This window comes from Crassostrea angulata, chromosome 2 (assembly GCF_025612915.1).
Source record: "Crassostrea angulata isolate pt1a10 chromosome 2, ASM2561291v2, whole genome shotgun sequence".
NCBI lineage: Eukaryota > Metazoa > Mollusca > Bivalvia > Ostreida > Ostreidae > Magallana > Magallana angulata.
Window position 1 is genome coordinate 18,436,386 of NC_069112.1, and position 16,236 is coordinate 18,452,621.

Here is a 16,236-nt window from a genome sequence, read left to right on the forward strand (position 1 = left end):
AGCAGTTCCTACCCAAAGTTCATCAGCACTTCTCCCAGGATCTACATACTCCACCGGACCAAATTCCTCTAGACTTTCTGTAGATATCGCCTTTTTCCCGTTGATAATAATAAAAATCTCCCCGTCTTCTTCCTCTAGTCCCCACGCCATTTTATAGTAGCAGACTACGGCAAATGTATTCATTGTGACGTCATCGCAGATTTCGGAACTCTACCGCGGGAATTTATAGCGTCATTTTCTCACACTTTACGCACAGCTTACGCATAAAGATTGAGAGATAAAGATAGACAGATTTGCTGAAGATATTGAAAGATATCGGAATTTCTGAGTCAAAATGTGGACCAGTTGTGATATGGAGTGTGGTAAATATCTTTTAATAGTTCTTGAATAGGAAACAGACGCTCTGTATTCAATGTATAATTTATAAGTTAGATACATGTATGGGCGTATTTGTATAATAACGTTCCGCCTTCGTGTATTTGTCATTTATTTACTTAAAAAAAGAAGTGTGAGGGCTTCAAATAGGATAAGACTGTGTCATATAGGTGTTTTAACTATATATATATATATATATATATATATATATATATATATATATATATATATATATATATATATTTTCAATCAATGGTATTTATTGGTAACGAGTCTGGTTATGTACATGTAGTACATGCAGTACCAACCGAAACACTGTTTAGGATTCTAAAGACACCCATTTACTAGTATTATATTGTGATAACATTGATATTAACAAACAGATAAAAAAATAAAATTATATCAATCGTAAGGAATAGGTTTAAAAAGCTTTTTTACATGTTGATCCTAATATTTACCCTTATTAAAGGGCAATAACTCTTAATGTAATTACACATAATTTATATATAAGAATTTAATAGTTAGATTACCCTATACATATGAAATATGTACAGATATGACATACATTATAAAAAAAAGTCCTAGACAACCACAGTAAGTTACATGACTATATACATATACTGATACATGTGTTTACTCAGTGTATGAAAACATCATTGGTTTCATCCAGAAAAATTTTAGCGTTTCATAACATAAGTTTTTAAAGGTCTGGTAAAAATTAATTATGCATAGGGCCTTAAATTGTTTCATATACATCCACTGTTTATTTTATGCATAGATTCGGATAGCCACTTGGATCAATCGACAGATTTCGAATCAGGTACACTTTTATTATATATATTTTACGGTGGAAGTATAAGCAAGTTAATTGACTAGTAACTGATACATGTAGAGTTATACATTTTTCGAAATATTGACTGGGTAGTTAGTTCAAGATTTAAACCTAGAATTCAGTGTGATATTGCCTTTATTTAAGGAATTTATTCAATATGTATCTGTTTTATACAATATAAACTGGTTTGGAGCAGATAATGCTTTATAATCCGTACTGTAAATTACAGAATAAATTATAAGGAATGAACTCAATATCTACCCATGTTATACTCGTATAACTTGGGTTGAAGCAATTTACGCTTTTTTATAATCCGCTTCGAATCACGGCTATAATTGTATATTTTGGGTAGACATTGAGTTTATTTCTTCATTAATGATATTAAAAATTAATGAAAATTGTTTTTCTTTTTTTATTTAAAAAATAGGTGAAGATACTGATATCAACACTGATGAAGAACTTCCAGATGCACCGAGTATGCCAAAAAGTAATCTTTTCTATATTTGATTTAAAATATTACGCAGTAAGAATATAAAGAGCAGGGGCGTACCACTCTGAATGACGAAGGAATTTCAATTTTTGATGTGTATGCCTTGTTTTCATTATAAAGAAGATGGGTGAATAAGGCGTGTAAAATGCCCATATGAGAAATAATTAGATACTGCAAAATTAAAATATCATTAAATCTGATACTTTAAAAAAAATAAATTAAAAACAATGTATATTTAACGTATCATCGGTTTGTAATCCTTAAATATTTTAAATACTTGCAATATGTGGATTCAAACTTGCGTATGCGTGTCGAAACTCCAAACAGTGTCAGTTTTATAACTTCAATGCATTTTCTTTCATAGAGTGGGTCTGAGCTCCATATTTTTGTCATAGTCTAAATGCAGTTTAATGGAATTTGAACCGATTTTAATCAACAAAAATGTGGAGAGATGACCCACTATACTTTAAAAATGTCATTTTGTAGCCCAACAATTGAACGTTTTAGAAAAATAATACAAGTCCGTAAATTCGTGGTCAACGTCTCATATAGCATTTAAACACCGCACTTTGTTGTGAATGAAATGGCTCAGTGGTTAGAGCAACAGACATTAGTTGACTTTATAGAACTTAGGTTTTTAGGTTGTGGGCTCGATACCTACAAAACTTAGGATTTTTGAAAAAAATAATTCTTATCGTTTTCTTTTTTTTTAAGATTTCAAACTGAATATAGTTAGAAATTACCCTTTCGTAAACTTGTTTTATAACATATCAAATATATTTAATTGAAAAAAATGTTAAATTTGAAATTGTATTTTACGACTAAACCAAATGGGCAGTTGCGCTATCTTATTCCCCCATCTTCTTTCACGATGGAAGTCAATTTTGTGCTTTCATTCTATAAACACGACAGGTATTGATTTCCAAATTAAGCTGCACATCTTTTTTCGAGTAAATCTTGGATCATTCACTGTTCTTAATTTCAAAATTAGGCATTAAAGGGTCCTGTCTCCATCCTAAAAAGAACTTTTATTAACAGAATAAGTTAATTTTGATTTTTAATATTGATTTATTAAAATGGAGTCTAGACCCATGGGATAATGGGTAAAATTTGTGATTTTCACCAAAAACGTTTTACTTTAATAATTAGTGTCAAAAAGTCATAATACATTTCTACATGCAAAGTTACTTTTAATTCGTAAAAAGAAGCATAATATTAATTCTATTTAAAATGAACTATCCTGCAGAATCGCAGTAACAATATTTAAATGTATATCAAATAACAGACCGGCTTCCGGCGGACCGTAATAAGTAAATGTTAAACATATTGAATGAAATCATTCTTCCCTATGTACAAAATGTTAATGCCTATATTTATCCAAAAAATAACAATCGAAGAAAAAAAATCATACTGAAGATTTTGAGAAAGATTTTATTTTTCAAATTAATGGTACAAGGGCGTACAATAGGGTACAGTGCTGGTCAGTTTCATGTACTTCAGTAGGACTGTACAGTGATAGTCAGTAAAAAGTCAATTTTTGGGAATTTCATTGGATTTTGAATTCAGAAAATTTACTTCGCTTCTTCCTGTTTCTCAAAATTTCAGTGATTATTCTTCTTCTTCAGCTACAGTGCATTTCGCACATCCGAACGTCCGCCGTCACCGGAAAGCAGAAACCATTTATTTTGTTTTTAAATATTTTTTGCCACGTTACGATACAGACGCTTTAATGAATGCAGGATATGTATTTTTGTTCTAAAATTGATCAACATTAGAGTGGTAGAATTTTATCCAGGCGACCCGGGTTCAATCCCCGAGTGCCGACTCTTTTTAAGGTCTTCCGTTTCCAACGGAAGACCTTATAGTGATTGTAATGTTTCTTATTAAGGTCTTCCGTTTCCAACGGAAGACCTTATAGTGATTGTTAGGTTTTTTCTTTCTTTCTTTCTTATTATTTCCCCCCCCCCTTTTTGTATCGTGAATATCTCAGAGATGTCTGGATAGATTTTCCTAAAATGTTTAGTGATGATTGAAATGAAAAAGATCTAGAAGTTTGTGATTTGAGTTTTTTCTAAATTCATTTCCGTTCGTCCGTTTCCTGTCCCGCAACCAAAAGCTTGTCACCTCGAGATCTCAAAAATGGTAAAGACTGGAACATCCAAACTTTTTTTGGGATGATAGACCTATAGCTGTAGATGTGTTTAAATTGTTTTGTTTTGTTCGTCGTAACTTTCGGTCGTAACCGGAAGTACAAATATATAAGTAAAAATCAATACATATGTGATGTATGTGATGTTATATTAACAACAAAATTCTACTTCCGGTGAGATATCTCAAGTATCTCAGGTAGCTTTTTTGAAACACAGTTTGTACCCACGAGATTTCAGAAACTATTAATGATAATAGTCCAAAAACGTTCATGGATGGTAGACATTTGATTGAAGATGTGTTTATCCGGTTTTATTTCTTTTTCTTCCGTCACTTCCGGTCCACACAGGAGGAGTTCAAACAAATCGAGCTGTTTATCAGTTTAACTGTTTTTCTTTGATACAAAAAGTCATCTACACATGGTAAAAATAGTACTACTTCCGGTGAGACATCTCATATATCTCAGATAGCCTTCTTTTTTAAAAACAAAGTATAAATAAGATCTCAGAAACTGTGATAGATGAAGACACAAAACTTATATATATTATATCCATTTTCTGTGTACAAGACAACTGGATTTTTTGTGCAGATTCATACATGAGGAACGGAAGAGCTTTTTGTTGCTATAGCAACAAGAGTCAAGTGTTTTTTATTATTATTTTTGCCCCCTTTTTTTGTCCACAAGATTTCTCAGAGATGGCTTGATAGATTATTGTAAAATTTTCAAGAATGAAAGATAATGACAATATCTCGAGGCGTTTTACATAAAATGAAAATATAAGTATACAATCTTAAATATGTCATCTATATAATGTTAAATCAGCAAATAAATTTTACTTCCGGTGAGGTATCTCTATGTAGCTTTCATTTTTACAAATGTGATGTCCGCAAGATTTTTGTCACTGTAAGCGATTGAGACACGAAGCTTTCATGATTTATAGAAATTTGATTGGGGATATGTTTTACGGGTTTAATTTTGTCAACTATCACTTCCGGTTCTTACCGGAAGGGTTCAAACAAATCATGTTTTTAACAAGTTTAACTGACTTTCTTGGGTGTTTCATCATCTAGCCTGATAAACAGTGATGTACGCTAAGCAAATGTACGAGAAATGCCAGCTTTTGTTTTTATTAATCACTTCCGTTTGTCCGTTTCCGGTCCCGAGACAAAAAAATTGTTTTAAAGTGATATTAGATTTGGCAGAGACGTGAACAACCAAACTTTGAGGAAAGATTGACTTATGATTGTACAAATGGTTAACATTTTTGTTTAGTTCGGCGTTAGGTCCGGTCGTCACAGAAAGTACTTCAACAATTGATTTCCTTTTCATTCTTGTTGTTTTGCATGTAAGTAACGTCTGGATATATCATTCACAATAATTATCATATCCAGATTTTTTTGTGTGAGAGAAGCAATGTCTTACAGTTAAATTGATACATGTATATCAAAACGGAAGACCTTTTTGTTGCTTTTGCAACAAGAGTCTAGTTTCTTCTTTAATTGTGTTTCGATTCAAAATGCCTGTTGAAATCCTTAGAGAGGATGACTGGAATTTGACAAGGTGTTAATAAATGCAAGAAGCTGTCCCGATAGCCTATTTAATGTGTATTCAAACGGAAGACCTCTTGTTGATTAACACCATTTTTTTCACAGATGATTGGAAGTGATCTGAATTTATTTTGTTTTTCATATTTTTGCTGTTGTCACTTCCGGTACCGATTTATCGCTGATTTTGAAACTTTTACGACTCACTTTGTGCACGCTTGATCTAGAAAACTATCAGAGATATGAATATGAAATTTTCAGGATAGGTAGACCATTGTCTGAAGTTGTGCCTACTGTTTTTGTTTTACACCTGTGGCGCCATTCTTAAGAGCTCACTATGGCTCGAAAACTGTATACGAATTTTGTTCCCATTTTTTTGGACACACGTTTTCTCAGAGATGGCTTGATAGATTTTCTTAAAGTGTTCAGGAGTGATAGAAAACAATTATATCTCGAGTACTGTGGAATCATTAGATTTCGTGGTGGCTCAATTTTCGTGGAATTCGTGGGTACCTCTCATCCACGAGATAACATCCTCCACGAATTAATATATTAGGGTAATAAAGTGATATTTCCTCTGTAGGTTTAAGAGAATGCACGAAATTCCGTCCCCACGAACCTGTAAAAATTTAGCAATTCACGAAAATTGGCCCCCACGAAAATTAATGATTCCACAGTATCCATTTTTCATATTTTTCAAAGTGCATTTCCTGTTGTCCGTTTCCTGTCCCGCGACAAAAAGCTTGTGACATTGAGATCTCAAAAATGATAAGGACTTGAGCATTCAGACTTTGCAAGATTTACACCTAAAGTTGTAAATGTCTTTAAACAATTTATTTTTGTTCGTCATGTTACTTCCGGTCGTCACCGGAATTTTTTTTTTTGCATTTAATTTGTTTCATATAGAATTGAAATTAAAGTATTAATCCTTATATATGTTATGTATCCGATGTTAAATAAAAACAAAAAAAATCCTACTACCGGTGAGATATCTCAAATATCTTAGAAAACGTTTTTAAAATATATGTTTTACACACGAGATCTCAGAAAGTCAAAAGATCAATACACGAATCTTATATAGATAATAGACGTTATTATCATAGACATTATCATAGAAAATGCGTTTAATCGCTTTCATTTTGTCAGACGTCACTTCCGGTCCTCACCAGATGGGATCAAACAAATCAAGCTGTTTGAAAGTTTAACTGTTTTTCTTTGACAATTTTATTAAATTGATAAACAATAGAGCAAAAGTGTCTAATGTTAAAGAAATACTAACTTTTTATTTTCACTGAGCATTTCCGTTTTTCCGTTTCCTGTCAAAAGACAAACAAACCAATGACTTCACAAGATCTCAAACTTTGTGGAATGATAGCCATAAGTATGTATTCGTGTTAACATTATTTTGTTTGAATCGTCGTCACTTCCGGTCGTCACCGGAAGCACTTTCAAATTGTTTTCCTTATTTTTTTTTTTACCCGGAATGAATACCGGTATATCATTCCACTATCTTATATATGTTAAATATGCAAACATCATATTCTCCTTCTGGTGAGTGATATCAAATATCTTAGGTACATATCCGTTTTACAAAGTTGATACCCGCGAGATTTTCGTCCCTGTAAGTAATTGAGACACGAACTTTTATGAATGATAGACAATTGACTAAAGATGTGTTAAACGGGTTTCATTTTGTCAACCGTCACTTCCGGTACTCACCAGAGGAGTTCAAACAGTTTATATTTTAACAAGTTTAACCGATTGTCTTTGGTGTTTCGTCTAGCATGATAAACAGGGATGTACACTAGGCAAATGTATATAAAAAAACAGCTTTTATTTTCATTCATCACCTTCGTTCGTCCGTTTCCGGTCTCGAGACAAAAAACTTAGTTTCACCAGGATCTCAGATTTGGCAGAGAGTATCGACATTCATCGTATCATATAAAACAAAATCGGACGGAAGACCTACTCGTTACTCGTAACGAGATCTAGTTTTCTTATCAATTGTTTTACTACATGAGAGAAGCAATGTCTTACAGTTTAATTGATACATGTATATCAGAACAGAAGACCTTTTTGTTGCTTTTGCAACAAGAGTCTAGTTTTTCATTTTACTTTTTTTTTTTAGAAAAGCGAGGCAGACCTGTTGGATCAAAGCGTAAGGCCGAAACTGATTCGTCAGACCACGAAGAGGATATCGATAAGCAGGGTAACTGTAATATTTTTTTATGATTAAAAAATGTGTCTTTCTCTTGCTCCTATAATAATTGATATATGTCTTACTCTTTTAACGATTCATCTTATAGCACATAATTACATTCGCATACCATAGCATAGCATGATGTAAAAGATATGGCATTGCATGAAAAAATATATTCTATTTCAGAAACTGCAAGCCGCAAGATAAGGGGTCCAATCCCTTTTTCTAAATGCATTGCCCTAATTTGCTGCGCAGTTGCCTGCCTTACACTTATAGGCCTTGATGTTATGGTGGCTCATCGGGAGGAGTTTCAGGCTCTTTCAACAAAAGAAAAGCGACAGTGGCTTTTAGATTATTTCTGGAGTCACTCAAGGTTAATCTTGAAACTTTTTGGGAAAATATTTCCATTAACTATTGTACAAATAGCTAATGCTCGAGCAGGTTAGCGATATTGCCCACAGGCCTCTTCTTAAAATCTTTTAAGATAATAGCTATGAATAATATATAGCTTGTTAAAATGTTTCTTTCTTTTTAAGATTCAATGAAGAAACCAATTCATGGTCCTATCTGTATGTCATCGGGACAACAAGCGTGTGCTGCGCTGCGTTCAGGATGGTTCTGGGCATTCCAAGATCAACCTTTTATGCAGTTCGGAAGATGTTCTTGAGTATGCACATGTAATGTAATCAAACATCCTCTAAAAAAATAAAATGAGCTTGGGTCAGTACAAACATAGATGATACTAGTAATTTATGGAATAATGTAGGTTTAATTAAATGTGAAACGTGCAATGTTCCGCATACAGGCAAACAAAGAGTAGTGGAAGAAACAAGGGGTCGGAAAAGAACCACACAGAGTTTATCGGGTATTGCATGGCTACTTAACTACGCTGAAAATTTTGGTGAGAAGCTGCCAAACACATGCAACATCCATCTGCCACCATGCTCAACGAAGACGCATATTTACGAGACCATGGTGATGGAATCTCAGGCTGACTTCCCTGACCCTTTATCACAGTCTCATTTTCTGCGGCTATGGAGGGAAGAAGCCAGACACATAGCCATACCGAAGGTAAAATGAAATCGTTTTAAAGCTACCTTACAAATTCATTTATCCATTACATGGTTTAAGTTCCATCTAAAAATTCAGACCTGTCTTTCACTACAACATTAAATCTTACACTAGAGTAAGATTCTTTATAAATAAGTTATAAATGTATTCCTAAATTCAGATGGTGTTTAAAATTGTTAATTTTAGAACTGCCGTTTTTCGAAGTGCAATACTTGCACCCTGATTAAGATAAAGCTTGGTGAAACAAAAGATCCACAGAAAAGGAAGTTATTGCAGGAAAAAAGAGCCAGGCATCTACGTAAACAAAAGTATGAATCCATATGTCGATATATGTAAAATACATGGTAAGTGTCATAAAATAAGAGCTATATGACACTTCGGTAGGAAAATGAAATATCACATATATAACCGCTTGGTTTGATACAATGGCCGATATAGAAACAACATTTAGATAATCTCTTTATCCCGCAAAAAAGATCGATAAATGATTTTATTGCGTCAGTAAACATTATAGCAACGCACTTTGAAAAAAAATTGGCAGTTTGAATTTTTTTTCATTTGATTGATTACAGGAAAAAGGTCCCCTACCCCCCTCTTTTCCCTCCAAAACACATGAGTAAATGTATGAAATCGGGAAAAGAAATACGCTTTGTTGTAAATTAAGTACAGTTATATTGAAAAAAAAGAAGAGCTGGTCAATATTGTATCAATAACGTATCCTGTTTTAGCTCACCTGAACCGAAGGTTCCAGTGAGCTTTTCTGATCACCTGTACAATGTAGTCAGTTATCTCTCTCTCTCTCTCTCTCTCTCTCTCTCTCTCTCTCTCTCACTGTGTGCGTGCGTGCTTGTGTGTGCGAGTGTGCGAGAGAGAGAGAGAGAGAGAGAGAGAGAGAGAGATTGTTAGCACAACGGACGTCGAAGGACGACAACCAATTGCAAAAGGTCACCATATAATAAATACATTATTTGCATTTCAGTCTCGAACGTCAAAAATACTACAAACACCAGCAAAAGGCAAAATCCTATCCAAACAGGTATCTGTCACTCATAATAGACGGAATGGATCAGAGTAAGACTCAACTCCCACACTTTGTGCATGCCAGTAAATTTACCTCCGCCATGTGGAGGTTGCGTGTGCACTTGGTAGGGGTAATAGTACATGGGATTGGGGTATACGGCTTTTTCGATTTATTTGAATACAGCCATTCCACCAATCTGACATTATCTGTTTTGTTGAGTGTCATTTACATGCTGAGGGAGTCTCTTCCGGATGTCCTCTATCTCCAAATGGACAACTGCGCGAGGGAGAACAAGAATAGGTAATGATTTGCAACAATTTTTGACCACAAAAATTCATCTCAGGTTTCCATATCTTTAAAAGTTGTTTTTTTTCTTAGTATTTAACATTGTTTGCTTATTTTCTTTAACAGGTATTTGTTAGCGTTCATGGCTTACCTAGTGGAAAAGGGTGTGTTTAGGAAAATCAAGGTTTCCTTCTTGATGGTGGGCCATACCCACGAGGACATTGATCAGGTGTTCTCAAAGTACGATTAACAGTCCTATCATCTTATCCTCACTCTTTGGTTGTTTCTGCATTTAAAAGTGCCCTCCCTTTTATGTTGCGGGGGGGGGGGGGGGTTAATAAAAGCATGTGCATAAAAACACTCACTTTGAAAAAATAAGTGATTAAAATTGCAAGATAATGCAATAGCAATATTGCGTTAAACAAACACACACAAACACACCAATGAAGCTGACATGTCCTAATGTTTCTTCGGTATTTCAGATTCAGCCACTGGTTGTGTAAACATGCAGCAATGACCCTGGAAAAGCTGATGGAGGGATTTGAGAAGTGTTATACTCCAACACCAACAAGCATACGGACCTCCACGGTGTTCAACATCACCGAGTGGCTTATTCCACATCTTAACACCATCAAAAACCACTCCAAGCCACATATTTTTAAAATCGCAAAAGATGACAATGGCAGGGCTAGAATTTTTTGGAAAGAGTGGTCTACAGACAAAGTACGTGCCGTAAAGTTAGCGATGTTAATAAATGTTGTAAGGTTTTTTGTCAATTCACTTTTTATGGTATATGGCAACAACAACCCCCCCCCTCTCTCTCTCTCTCTCTCTCTCTCTCTCTCTCTCTCTCTCTCTCTCTCTCTCTCTCTCTCCCTCTCTCTCTCTCTCACGCACACACGCACGCAAACACACAGATAACTGAGATAAAACAAAAACTAAGTCATATGTTACTCGTATTCAAAAAACAAAATGTATATGTATCTTATTTTTTAGACTTGGAATGCTACTGGGGATTATCTTCTGAAGACGCAGGTAGAGGACTCGCCAGACGTCGTAGAGAGCGACTACACGGAGATAGCTTCTAACATCGAGAAGCTGGAGGGAGATGTCAGGGCAAGCTTTAAATATTTTGCTAAAGAGGACGACAAAGATTGGTGGAGGTCATTTTTTGAAAACTATGATGAAATAGGTATTTATGTATTTGAGCTGAATTTTATAGGCACAATATTTTTGTTGATATTAATCATCCTCATTATTATTCGATGATATCAGTCATTCTTGTTGTTTAAGTACATACTCACAAATTGTTACATGTATTTCTAGGCAATGACACAGAGTGGTTCATTGAAGAAATCCTCGACTCTAAAGCAGGTACTGTACGTTTCTTTTCTGTGTGTGTGTGTGTGTGTGTGTGTGTGTGTGTGTGTGTGTGTGTGTGTGTGTGTGTGTGTGTGTGTGTGTGTGTGTGTGTGTGTGTGTGTGTGTGTGTGTGTGTGTGTGTGAATAAACTTTAAAAAGTAAGGTATTTCTGTCTTTCAGAACCAAATTCTCAGGACAGTGCTAGCGTCTTTGATTTCGGCGTTGACGAAGATGTGCCCATACCTCCGGTAAAAAATCATTATATACACTTATATATGCACATTCAATAACAAAACCCCTAGGTTACAGGATAGTAACTCATTTTAAATATTTTTATTTAAGTCATTATAGGAAAGGCCTGCGGACCCAGAAACTCAGCACAAGAGGTCCAGGTAGATGATTTTGTTCTGGTGGACATTCCAAAGTACGCAGGGGAATGGCCTCAAGTCTGCTGCATTCTGGGTATTGATTGTCAACATGTGACTGTGAGGTGGTACAAGGGATCCAAGACTACTGCTTGGACTCCGTGTACTAGGCGTGTCAAGGGCGCCCGAGGGAAGACTGAGCCCTGGACTGAGACAGTCTCCAGATCTCAGATCTGGACATCGGGATTTGCTCTCACACCGTCCGGATTGCTCCCAAAGAAAATCAGAGATGATTTGGAGGTATATGAACAGTATTAACACGAGAATATACTGTTCTATATTATGCTTTTTATGAGAGTGCTTTATCGGGTGCGGAAACTGTCCGCTCCCCGAAATATGTGTTTAACTTGTCTATAATATGCTTTGTATGGGAGTGTTTAATCGGGGGCGGAAACTGTCCGCTCCGAAATATTTGTACAACTTGTCTATATTATGCTATTTATGAGAGTGTTTTATCGGGTGCGGAAACTGTCCGCTCCCCGAAATATGTGTTTAACTTGTCTATAATATGCTTTGTATGGGAGTGTTTAATCGGGGGCGGAAACTGTCCGCTCCGAAATATTTGTACAACTTGTCTATATTATGCTATTTATGAGAGTGTTTTATCGGGTGCAGAAACTGTCCGCTCCCCGAAATATGTGTTTAACTTGTCTATAATATGCTTTGTATGGGAGTGTTTAAACGGGGGCGGAAACTGTCCGCTCCGAATTATTTGTACAACTTGTCTATATTATGCTTAGTATGAGAGTGTTTAATCGGGGGCGGAAACTGTCCGCTCCCCGAAATATGTGTTTAACTTATCAATATTATGCTTTGTATGGGAGTGTTTAATCGGGGGCGGAAACTGTCCGCTCCCCGAAATATGTGTTTAACTTGTCTATAATATGCTTTGTATGGGAGTGTTTAATCGGGGGCGGAAACTGTCCGCTCCCCGAAATATGTGTTTAACTTGTCAATTTTATGCTTTGTGTGGGAGTGTTTAATCGGGGGCGGAAATTGTCCGCTCCCCGAAATATGTGTTTAACTTGTCTAAATTATGCTTTGTATGGGAGTGTTTAATCGGGGGCGGAAACTGTCCGCTCCGAAATATTTGTGCAACTTGTCTATATTATGCTTTTTATGAGAGTGTTTAATCGGGTGCGGAAACTGCCCGCTCCCCGAAATATGTGTTTAACTTGTCTATAATATGCTTTGTATGGGAATGTTTAATCGGGGGCGGAAACTGTCCGCTCCGAATTATTTGTACAACTTGTCTATAATATGCTTTGTATGGGAGTGTTTAATCGGGGGCGGAAACTGTCCACTCCGAATTATTTGTACAACTTGTCCATATTATGCTATGTATGAGAGTGTTTAATCGGGGGCGGAAACTGTCCGCTCCCCGAAATATGTGTTTAACTTGTCAATAATATGCTTTGTATGGGAGTGTTTAATCGGGGGCGGAAACTGTCCGCTCCGAAATATTTGTACAACTTGTCTATAATATGCTTTGTATGGGAGTGTTTAATCGGGGGCGGAAACTGTCCGCTCCGAAATATTTGTGCAACTTGTCTATAATATGCTTTGTATGAGAGTGTTTAATCGGGGGCGGAAACTGTCCGCTCCCCGAAATATGTGTTAAACTTGTCTATAATATGCTTTGTATGAGAGTGTTTAATCGGGGGCGGAAACTGTCCGCTCCCCGAAATATGTGTTAAACTTGTCTATAATATGCTTTGTATGAGAGTGTTTAATCGGGGGCGGAAACTGTCCGCTCCCCGAAATATGTGTTTAACTTGTCTATAATATGCTTTGTATCAGAGTGTTTTATAGGGGGCGGAAACTGTCCGCTCCCCGAAATATGTGTTTAACTTGTCTATATTATGCTTTATATGGGAGTGTTTAATCGGGGGCGGAAACTGTCCGCTCCCCGAAATATGTGTTTAACTTGTCTATAATATGCTTTGTATGGGAGTGTTTAATCGGGGGCGGAAACTGTCCGCTCCGAAATATTTGTACAACTTGTCTATAATATGCTTTGTATGAGAGTGTTTAATCGGGGGCGGAAACTGTCCGCTCCCCGAAATATGTGTTTAACTTGTCTATATTATGCTTTATATGGGAGTGTTTTATAGGGGGCGGAAACTGTCCGCTCCCCGAAATATGTGTTTAACTTGTCAATATTATGCTTTGTATGAGAGTGTTTAATCGGGGGCGGAAACTGTCCGCTCCCCGAAATATGTGTTAAACTTGTCTATAATATGCTTTGTATGAGAGTGTTTAATCGGGGGCGGAAACTGTCCGCTCCCCGAAATATGTGTTTAACTTGTCTATAATATGCTTTGTATGGGAGTGTTTAATCGGGGGCGGAAACTGTCCGCTCCGAAATATTTGTACAACTTGTCTATAATATGCTTTGTATGAGAGTGTTTAATCGGGGGCGGAAACTGTCCGCTCCCCGAAATATGTGTTTATCTTGTCTATATTATGCTTTATATGGGAGTGTTTTATAGGGGGCGGAAACTGTCCGCTCCCCGAAATATGTGTTTAACTTGTCAATATTATGCTTTGTATGGGAGTGTTTTATCGGGGGCGGAAACTGTCCGCTCCGAAATATGTATTCAACTTGTCCATATTGTGCTTTGTATCAGAGTGTTTTATCTGGGGCGGAAATTGTCCGCTCCCCTTAATATGTGTTTAACTTGTCTATAATATGCTTTGTATGGGAGTGTTTAAACGGGGGCGGAAACTGTCCGCTCCGAAATGTTTGTACAACTTGTCTATAATATGCTATGTATGAGAGTGTTTAATCGGGGGCGGAAACTGTCCGCTCCCCGAAATATGTGTTAAACTTGTCTATAATATGCTTTGTATGGGAGTGTTTAATCGGGGGCGGAAACTGTCCGCTCCCCGAAATATGTGTTAAACTTGTCTATAATATGCTTTGTATGAGAGTGTTTAATCGGGGGCGGAAACTGTCCGCTCCCCGAAATATGTGTTAAACTTGTCTATAATATGCTTTGTATGGGAGTGTTTAATCGGGGGCGGAAACTGTCCGCTCCCCGAAATATGTGTTAAACTTGTCTATAATATGCTTTGTATGGGAGTGTTTAATCGGGGGCGGAAACTGTCCGCTCCCCGAAATATGTGTTTAACTCTGTATATTAGGCTTTGTATGGGAGTGTTTTAATCGGGGGCGGAAACTGTCCGCTCCGAAATATGTATTCAACTTGTCCATATTGTGCTTTGTATCAGAGTGTTTTATCGGGGGCGGAAATTGTCCGCTCCCCTTAATATGTGTTTAACTTGTCTATAATATGCTTTGTATGAGAGTGTTTAATCGGGGGCGGAAACTGTCCGCTCCCCGAAATATGTGTTAAACTTGTCTATAATATGCTTTGTATGAGAGTGTTTAATCGGGGGCGGAAACTGTCCGCTCCCCGAAATATGTGTTTAACTTGTCTATAATATGCTTTGTATCAGAGTGTTTTATAGGGGGCGGAAACTGTCCGCTCCCCGAAATATGTGTTTAACTTGTCTATATTATGCTTTATATGGGAGTGTTTAATCGGGGGCGGAAACTGTCCGCTCCCCGAAATATGTGTTTAACTTGTCTATAATATGCTTTGTATGGGAGTGTTTAATCGGGGGCGGAAACTGTCCGCTCCGAAATATTTGTACAACTTGTCTATAATATGCTTTGTATGAGAGTGTTTAATCGGGGGCGGAAACTGTCCGCTCCCCGAAATATGTGTTTAACTTGTCTATATTATGCTTTATATGGGAGTGTTTTATAGGGGGCGGAAACTGTCCGCTCCCCGAAATATGTGTTTAACTTGTCAATATTATGCTTTGTATGAGAGTGTTTAATCGGGGGCGGAAACTGTCCGCTCCCCGAAATATGTGTTAAACTTGTCTATAATATGCTTTGTATGAGAGTGTTTAATCGGGGGCGGAAACTGTCCGCTCCCCGAAATATGTGTTTAACTTGTCTATAATATGCTTTGTATGGGAGTGTTTAATCGGGGGCGGAAACTGTCCGCTCCGAAATATTTGTACAACTTGTCTATAATATGCTTTGTATGAGAGTGTTTAATCGGGGGCGGAAACTGTCCGCTCCCCGAAATATGTGTTTATCTTGTCTATATTATGCTTTATATGGGAGTGTTTTATAGGGGGCGGAAACTGTCCGCTCCCCGAAATATGTGTTTAACTTGTCAATATTATGCTTTGTATGGGAGTGTTTTATCGGGGGCGGAAACTGTCCGCTCCGAAATATGTATTCAACTTGTCCATATTGTGCTTTGTATCAGAGTGTTTTATCTGGGGCGGAAATTGTCCGCTCCCCTTAATATGTGTTTAACTTGTCTATAATATGCTTTGTATGGGAGTGTTTAAACGGGGGCGGAAACTGTCCGCTCCGAAATGTTTGTACAACTTGTCTATAATATGCTATGTATGAGAGTGTTTAATCGGGGGCGGAAACTGTCCGCTCCCCGAAAT

The 16,236-nt window shown here is 36.7% G+C and overlaps 1 protein-coding gene across 1 annotated transcript; it reads left to right on the forward strand.

Annotated features, from left to right (window-relative positions):
* The first annotated feature begins 603 nt into the window (after positions 1 to 603).
* Positions 604 to 12,012, forward strand: LOC128173975 (uncharacterized). The gene is made up of 14 exons (XM_052839628.1): positions 604 to 1,195; positions 1,635 to 1,694; positions 7,519 to 7,599; positions 7,777 to 7,963; positions 8,127 to 8,257; positions 8,396 to 8,661; positions 8,848 to 8,969; positions 9,641 to 9,982; positions 10,094 to 10,207; positions 10,450 to 10,690; positions 10,964 to 11,159; positions 11,294 to 11,341; positions 11,510 to 11,577; positions 11,686 to 12,012. The coding sequence occupies exons 2-14, from the start codon at positions 1,685 to 1,687 to the stop codon at positions 12,010 to 12,012; spliced, it is 2,133 nt and encodes a 710-aa protein (XP_052695588.1). The 5' UTR covers positions 604 to 1,195; positions 1,635 to 1,684.
* The last annotated feature ends 4,224 nt before the right edge of the window (positions 12,013 to 16,236 follow it).